General features: G+C 32.0%; 1 protein-coding gene across 1 annotated transcript; it reads left to right on the plus strand.

Annotated features, from left to right (window-relative positions):
* The first annotated feature begins 341 nt into the window (after positions 1-341).
* Positions 342-5738, plus strand: LOC107467921 (chorismate synthase, chloroplastic). The gene is made up of 13 exons (XM_016087147.3): positions 342-596; positions 1206-1356; positions 1509-1585; positions 1677-1735; positions 2341-2424; positions 2512-2604; positions 3098-3178; positions 3611-3742; positions 4335-4437; positions 4572-4666; positions 4774-4839; positions 5022-5106; positions 5350-5738. The coding sequence occupies exons 1-13, from the start codon at positions 464-466 to the stop codon at positions 5493-5495; spliced, it is 1305 nt and encodes a 434-aa protein (XP_015942633.1). The 5' UTR covers positions 342-463; the 3' UTR covers positions 5496-5738.
* Positions 5739-9141: the final 3403 nt, after the last annotated feature.

Consider the following 9141-nt stretch of genomic DNA (forward strand, 5'->3'; position numbering starts at 1 on the left):
TAATACATATATATGTAAATAATTTAAAATTTTTTATTATTATATTATTAAAATGTGTGCTAAAGATAGCTAAACCCTAAATTTTATTTCCCTTATACATTAGATTTTTATGGAATAAGACTCCGGGAGGAATCCACCCTTTAGCCGTTACCAACCCTTGAGAGTTGACAAACACGTGCTGTCAAACATACCAAACGTGGATTAATGTCAAAGAGAACATACGCGACACCAGCCCCAAGTCCCCAACAACAAATAATAGACCCTTATTTGTAAAAAAAAAAAAAAGATATGCATCAAGATTCAATTACCTTTTATTATATAAATTTAATTTTCATTATTTTCCACCACCAACCCCTTTCTTTTGTATCTCAAGTTTCAACCACCAAACCTCAACCGCTCCCTCCTTATTACTCATTTCAATTCAATTCACCAATTTTCTTCTTCCACCTGTGTTTTATTTTCAATGGCTTCTTCTTCTACCTCTCTCTCTTCGAAGCCATTCCTCGGCGGTTCCATCTCTCCCAATTCCAACATCCGATCCCTCTCCTCCGCCTACCTTCAAGTCTCCCTCCGTTCTCGCACTCCCAAAAACCTCCGTCAGTTCTCTCTCTCCTTCCATCTCTTCGTTTTTTTCTTCATCGCATAATAATATATAAATTTCTCTTCAGGTTATTATTGTTAGTTGATTTTCAGATCATCAGCTTGTTCTTGTAAATTCGTGTTCTCTATTGCGTTTATTTATTTGCTTTTTTGTGAATGCACCTTTTCCAGCTTAATGATTTTGAATACTGAATATGTTGCTGTATTTTAACGTTTTTAAGTTCGATATAACATGAAATTCGCTGTAATGTGCTCATTGTAATTGGTGATTTCGTTTTTAGTTCATGTAAGAACTCCTCGGAGGGGGATTACATACATGTTTCATCTTATGTGAAATTGATTCTTAATTTGATTTATTTATTTATTTATTTCCTGAAACTTTCTACCTAAGTACCTATTAGGATTTTAGATTTTAAGCTTCCTAGATGACGTACACTTAGTTCGAACTGCTTCTAACTTAGGTCTGAGTGTTTCTTAAATGATAATGAAAATTAAAAGAACTGGTTGGTTTGTAATCTAATGCCAGTTATACATTTAAGAGTTCATAGTTAATGATATTGAGATGGACATTGTTTTGAGTTTCTGAAGTCATTGGTGAATTACAGAGATACGGGCGGCCGGGAGTACCTATGGAAATCACTTCCGTGTGACAACATATGGAGAGTCTCATGGAGGAGGTGTTGGTTGTGTCATTGATGGGTGTCCTCCTCGCATCCCTCTCTCCGAGTCTGACATGCAAGTTGATCTTGACAGAAGGTACTGCATAGTGGAAAACACTTAACAGGCTAAAGATGAATATCTTTTAAGATAGCTTTTCATTGTTGTAACTATGAATGATAGGAAATGTTTGTTTTTTATGCATCACAAAATGTCTCTAAAGAGTAACATTGTACAGTTCTTGTGTATAGGAGGCCAGGCCAAAGCCGAATTACAACTCCTAGAAAGGAGACTGATACGTGTAAAATATTTTCAGGAGTCTCCGAAGGTTGATATTTCTTCTATATAGTAGTTGGGAAGCTGTATATTTATTGCCAAAAAAAAAAAAGAAACACTGAAGTATAATTTGTTAATTGCAGGACTTACTACTGGAACTCCAATCCATGTATTTGTACCTAATACTGATCAAAGAGGACATGTGAGTATCTAATGATAGAGCTTATATTTATGTACAGAAGAGTTAATAAAAAACAAGCAACACTTATTGTTTATTCTAAACTTGCTGTTATAATGTTTAACTAAAGGGAGATCCCCCCCAACCCCCCAAAATTTTCTTTTTCTTTTCTTTGCACGTGTGTGTGTTTGGGGACTATTTATTATTCGGAACTTGCACTTAAAACCTGCCATATATTTTTTGTGTACTTCTTTGAATTGGTCATGCTAAGACTGACGTTAGATGGGTGTTTTCTTGGATGACACATTTGTGCTTGAGAGGACTCTCGGCTCTCCTATTCCCTTCCTACTAAGTGTTAATCTCCCTAACTCTCTTTTCCACCCAACTTTTATACTAATTCTTAACTGATTCAAGGTCCAATAGCCTTGATTCCTGTCATACTCAATCTTTTGGTACATCTATTATCCTTATTTGGCAATTGGTTAGATGAAGTAAATAACTTGTTAGTTGTGAGTCTTGATAATAATAATTGCTTATGATTTATGACTGAATCACAAGTTCATATTTGGTATTCTTTAGTTGATTCTGTAATGCTTATAGCTTTGTTCATTACATTTTCTGGGTTTCAGGACTATAGTGAGATGTCATTAGCTTATAGGCCTTCCCATGCGGATGCAACCTACGACATGAAGTATGGTGTCAGATCAGTTCAGGTATCAACTTTTATGATTTCATGAGTTTGGCATTTTCTTTTAATCAGACAGGCATTAAACTTATGCATCAGGGCTCTTATTTTTAAGGGTGGTGGTAGATCTTCTGCAAGAGAAACCATTGGAAGGGTTGCTTCTGGTGCTGTTGCTAAAAAAATCCTTAAGGATTTTGCAGGAACTGAGGTGTGTACTTGTCTTGTGGTTTAGGCTAGAGTTTTCTGCCTGTTTTACACAATGAATTTTTTGTCCCTTATTTTAGCGGTCCATTGCTTATTCTTAGAAGAAACTGTAAAATTGTACCAATAGATATTAATATGGGATAAAAATATTTCGAATCTAATTATCCCCCTTTTTCCATTGTATGTCACGTTTTCTATTATTCTTCTATCAGTTTCCACCTTCGAAAATATATGCAGAGAGTACATATTTTCTTCTTCTTGATAGGCAAAAAGTTTTTAAACGAGAAAAGAGGAAAGTACAACAAGGGAGAGGATAAGAGATCCTCTAAAACAAGAAAAGAAAGATGGAACTTTACCCAGTAAATCAGCAAAGTTGTCCAGCATCGATTATTTCTATATGTCTATTCATAGTTGGTGTATATTTATGTGCATGTATCATGTTTTTATATGCCAATTTCTTCACGATATCCTTTTGCTAAAGGTCTCTTACTTTTCAGATTCTTGCATATGTGTCTCAAGTTCACAAGGTTGTTCTGCCAGAGGATTTAATTGATAATGAGACTGTGACACTTGATCAGGTATTTTAAAGTGAATATTCACATATGTTTATTGGTGCCTTCTGTAAAATTGAGCCAAACAAAAGAGTTTAAAGGAGATTTATTGTATCCTATACATAGAGAATTGAAGATGACTATTTGTTTTAAATTTTAATATTTTTAAATGGATTTTGAATGGTACTAACTTATCAGGTTGACATCTTCTCAACCCTCATCTAAAGGATTGTCCTTGCATATAATGTGTATGCTTTTCTTTACAATTTTGTGTTAGGAAAATAAAAATGGCATTTGTAGATAAAAAGGCCAATGGCATAATGTTTTACTGACTGCAGTAAGCCAAATTGGTGGATATTCTCTCTAACTTGCTTTCATAATTGGTTATTACTCTGTTACATTATTGCAATTCTGAAGCTGAAATCTTGCTTTGGTATATATTCTATGAAAACTTTCCAGATCGAGAGCAACATTGTTCGATGTCCTGACCCTGAATATGCAGAGAAGATGATAGCTGCTATTGATGCTGTCCGAGTTAGAGGTGATTCTGTTGGTGGTGTTGTGACATGCATAGTGAGGAACTGTCCACGTGTAAGTTTTCTACCTTTTTCTGTCTGCATAAAATTACTGCACAAGTTAGCAGTTACAATTTAGGGTACAAGTAAACTTGTAAAATTGATTAAATATATAACACAACGGTTTTATGGGTGAGTGTAAGGTACTCGGTAGTTGGTACCCATGGATAATAATAGTACTAGTAATAACAAACACTGAAGAGAATTTCTGGATTTAACATTGAATTGCAAGAATACAAGGGGTATGGCATTTCAAGAGGCCAAAACTCTCATTGTTGAATGGTTGTTGATTCTAAAATTAATCTAATGAAGGCATGACTTGAATCTTCTATAAAATCTAGAAAACACTGGAAGGCCTTAGTTGAACTCAAACAAGCTGTGCTAGTCATCCTTGGGAGGTTTAAGAGCTTGCTTTCATGTGTAGCATGTATCCATGATAAATTTGTATCCCATCAATGTTAAGAGTGCTCTTTTGATCCTGCTATTGGTACTTTAATAATTAGCACGCAGAACAGAAGGAAGACTGCTTTAATTTATTCTAGTGCTGTATTATTTGATTTTCAATATACTTTCCACCTAAGAGTATAATTGAATCTATTATATTTCAGGGGCTTGGTTCACCAGTATTTGACAAACTTGAAGCTGAACTGGCTAAAGCTGCTATGTCATTGCCTGCAACCAAGGGCTTTCAATTTGGTAGTGGGTTTGCAGGTATTTCGATTGTTTATGTTTATTGACTCTGATTGAATGTGTTACGATATGTCCTGACTATGGCAGAATTGTTTTAAAAATGCTATTTTCGTCAATTACTTTTGTCTGATGATGGCTTGATGAAATCATTACAGGTACCTTTTTGACTGGGAGTGAACACAATGATGAGTTCTATATAGATGAACATGGAAGGACAAGGACAAGAACAAATCGTTCTGGTGGGATACAGGTATCAATTTCCATTCTATTATTACTAATTAGCTGTCTCTAGATCTGCAGTATGATGGTCACGTGTCTATAAATGTTTTACTTACTATTGTCTGTATTGATAAACAGGGTGGAATTTCTAATGGAGAAATCATAAACATGAGAATAGCTTTTAAGCCGACATCAACTATTGGTGTAAGTCCATTCTCTCTCTCTCACACACACATTTTTGTGTGGGAAAGTTAATCAGTAATTGAGGTAGTTTACTATATGTTCACTAGATGTTTAGCTGATCAGGCGGTCTTTCTCATGACAATTTGACTTTGTGTTTACTTAAGTATTTTATCCAAAGTGAACATGGTGTTATGCTTGTGCAGAAGAAGCAAAATACGGTGACCCGAGATAAAAAAGAAACAGAGCTGATCGCTCGTGGTCGTCATGATCCTTGTGTTGTCCCAAGAGGTTAGAAACTCGGCCTTTTGCCTTCCTCATTTCTTCTTCTTGGAAAGAGATTATGCTTCATATATTAATTCATTTAAGTACATTAGAATTAACTGAAACTAAGATCAGATAGTTCGTTATGTGATGAAACATTTTCATGTGTGTTATACTGTTATCTTCAATTACAAAATATAAACATTTTGTTTGCCTGCACATCCATGAGTGGAAAAATGTGTGAAATCCTTGCTTGGACTGTTGTTGCAGCTGTACCCATGGTAGAGGCCATGGTAGCTTTGGTGCTTGTGGACCAGTTGATGGCGCAGTATGCGCAGTGTAATCTGTTTCCTGTAAACTCAGATTTGCAAGAGCCTTTGTTGCCCGTATTAGAGCCAGAAGAAGTACCCTTTTGAATGATGTAATGTATTTTTTTGTGAGTGCAATGTATCCTCCTGTATTATCATAAGGTTTTAGTTTTTAATTTTTTTCCCCTTACATTTTGCCTGTGAGGATTGTAGAACGCTTAGCTGCAAAAGCGGCAAGATAGATCTATATTCTTATATTGAATTGGACCGTATCCGTATGACTTTTTCCTGTAAGAAATGTAACAGATTTTGGAGATCTTATTATCTTATCAATAAATGAAGCTTTGGCAAGCTTGCATGTTCATATTGTAAACTGCTGGTAATTCTGGTTTCTGGGTGTATACCTTTTGTTTTGGAGGTCGATCTAGGTATACACTTTTTATTTTGTTTGGGTCTTGATCTAGGTATAAACTTGAGAACACTTAGCTGATTGTGGGCCGGGATTGTTGTTTGTTTTTGGTGTTCAACTGTGGGCCTTTTTGGTTGTTACTGTTAAGGATTCCTCAATGTCATGGCCCAAAACCCACATCAAACTGTCTCTTAAACCTCTGCAGAACCTTGACCAAAAAAAAAAACCTCTGCAGAACAAGACCAAAAAAAAAACTTTCTGGAGAAACAAAATCAGACGAAATAAAAATACCTCAGAAAGAATCAATTTGGGTTGGTGTTGATAGTTAGTATACAGTATACTAGTATGTTTATTGGAAGTTTGAATTTCACCTATGCAGTAATTTATTAGCAAGTCACAAACCATTAAATGTAGAAAAATCAATAAATAAAGGTCATATTTGATTAAACTTTGCTTAAGTCTATATAACTCAAAATTCAAACATGTCAGCCAATCTAATAAACCTAGGTTGTTGAGGTATCATAGTTGGGTTATCTCGGATTAGGTTACGTAATAACCGAAGCTTTTATACAAAGGAAAAAACCAATTTTTTATTATATACCCTTCGCCAAGAAATTATTGTAAATTATTTACGAAGTCTCAGTTTCTATCTATCATATTCAAGACAATAACTAATAACGTTTAGCAGAAGGAATTGTCGAAAAAAAAATGTGAAAGTGAAATGTCGTTAGTGCGCATGGTGGTATTCAATTTTGTAGTGTACTAGTAGTGTTAATGCTTATTTATCCATAATAATGACTCTTTAAGAATTGACATCATAACAATACAAATACCCTAAATCATAATTGTGCTTTTTTGAGCTAATTAATAACATGTCAAAATTAAAATCATTTTCGTCGAAACAGTCACTAAATAGTGATCCACTTTGTATGGTTATGAACTTATGATCACCATAGAACCTTTAACTTTGAAGCTTATCAAATTTATCATCCACTAAAGCTCCGCATGGGAATGTTTGAAGTGATCAAAGTCAATTCATTCATAAGCCATTCACAGCAATAAAGAAAAAAGAGGTGAACCATTAAAAATGTCCTTAGAAAAAATTAGGCACAGGTAAAAATATTAGAATAACAAAAATATTCTAAAAATATTTAAAACATGACAAAAATAATAAAAAATTATTTTTATAACAAATAATTTTTGTATTTAACAAACTATTCTTATGTATTTAATTCGAATTTTGGGAAAACATTTCAATAATTTAAAAGATGCATGTAAAAAAGGGGAAGAAAAAAACTCAATCTTTTAAACTTCTTTTTCATTTTTTTTAAATTCAGCCATTCACAAAAAAATCGCAAAAGAAAAAAAAACTTTGTCTAAAATAATCAAATTTAATAATAAAATGCTCTCATTTTTTAATCATACTCATGAACAACTATATCAAAATTTGATTCTTAAAATTAATTTTGTATATATATATATCCAACTTAATTTTTTCAAAAAAAAAATCCTGAAAAAATATAAAAATCTTCTAAAGAAAATTCACAGGTACTATTTAAAATTGACACCTACTTTTAGGTGTCCCCGATAAATAATGCCTAGAAGCTATGGATGTACAAATAATAACATCACCATATATGAATTCTCCACGCCTTTCCATTTAGTAAATTATATTCACAATTTCACCATTTAGATCCTTTAATTTCATAGGTTCCTTGTTCATCAGTCCTTGTCTTCCCAAAATTTATCGAAAATTATGCACACTTTATTATGAACCAACTAATAGTCCACGTTTCATGCCATTTATTATCTCAATAGTGCATGTGAAAGCGAAATATCAGTCCACTATATTTTCAAATCTTGGGAAATTGTTATTATTAGTATCAACACAAATGCAATTCCTGCTAAAATGGGACTCTCTTAACTACTAAACAAGAATAAGAAGTTTATGAGAGCACGCCTCCTAACTATATGGACTTAACTTTTAATGAGCATTTGCATTATTGTTATATGTATATTCTCATTGTTTGGTGTCTATTTTTCAGTTAGCGACCCTTCTAAATTATTATTCCATAACTTTGAACCGTATGTGACTGCCTTTAATTTCATTATCATCATTTGAGCTCATATTAGATGCTGATTGAAGAGAGAAAGATAGAGATTGCAAAAATTATTGAAATAATAATAATAATAATAATAATATATTTGTTTATAAATATATGTATAATTTTAATTTATTTTTAATATATATTTTATATTTTAATATATATTTTAAATTAATAATTAATTTTGATGAATTTTAATATATATTTAATATGGTTATAATAATAATAAGTGGAATAGTTTTAGGTTTTGAGTAGTAAAGAACTCTTAAAACGGTACCTTTCTTTATTTTCGTTATCATCATTATATTGTCGTTATTAGTATATAATCCAATTTAATTGAGTTTAGTAGGACGTCACATTTGGGACCTATGAGCATTTCAATCAATCAAAATAATAATGATTTATAAATTAAATATAATGGATGGTTCATTGGGATCATTGAAGATAGCAAAATTGGCCACCAATGGTGTAATATAAGGATAAGGCAATAATTTTAATTTGATTAAGAAACTAAAAAGGAGAGATTCCATTATGATAAAGTTTGGTCATCCAATAAGGCTATGGAACAGTATCTTTTATAGGGTGCATGAAAATGGAGGGTGAGGGTGGTGCCCTATGGCCAAATTAAAGATAATGAGCATTGTGGAAAATAATAATAATAATAAGGTAGGCTAATAATAATAAAAGACTACTTAAGACTTTGGAAGAAAAAAGATGAATAGAGCTAAAGAACATGACAAAAAGGAACGCACCGACTGTTATTGTTTTTCAAATAAGGACTTGACACCAGCTAGAGCTAGCTACCTACAATCACTTTATAAGCTACTAATTTATGAAGAGATAGATTGTCCTTATATATAGTATAGGAAAGTTTTTTATCGATTTTTAATCGTTAATTTTAATTATATATTATATTATATTTTTTATAATTAAAATTAATAGTTAAAAATTATTAAAATATTGATATATTAATATATTTAAAAAAATTTTATAATATATTATACAACTAATTTTCAGGTTTATATTATTATATTTTTGTTATTATCTTTGTTGATCACAAATCACAATATATTTTAATCTATAAGTTACATTTTTTAAAAATTAGTTTAAGATAAAATATAGATATAGGAAGTCAAAATTTTTAATAAAATTGGTAAGTTGGTATTTATTAAATATATTTTGAATAGTTTCTTTCTCTATTATTTGAATTTGTATAAACCGTCAAAGGCTGTTATAAAGA

Source organism: Arachis duranensis, chromosome 9 (genome assembly GCF_000817695.3).
Source record: "Arachis duranensis cultivar V14167 chromosome 9, aradu.V14167.gnm2.J7QH, whole genome shotgun sequence".
Lineage (NCBI taxonomy): Eukaryota > Viridiplantae > Streptophyta > Magnoliopsida > Fabales > Fabaceae > Arachis > Arachis duranensis.

Bases quoted from the DNA above. Each gene is read 5' to 3' on its own strand.
- LOC107467921 (XM_016087147.3), top strand. From the start codon at position 464: ATGGCTTCTTCTTCTACCTCTCTCTCTTCGAAGCCATTCCTCGGCGGT. The intron at 1,736-2,340 runs GTGAGTATCTAA...TCTGGGTTTCAG, and splicing joins ATACTGATCAAAGAGGACAT to GACTATAGTGAGATGTCATT. The intron at 4,840-5,021 runs GTAAGTCCATTC...ATGCTTGTGCAG, and splicing joins AGCCGACATCAACTATTGGT to AAGAAGCAAAATACGGTGAC.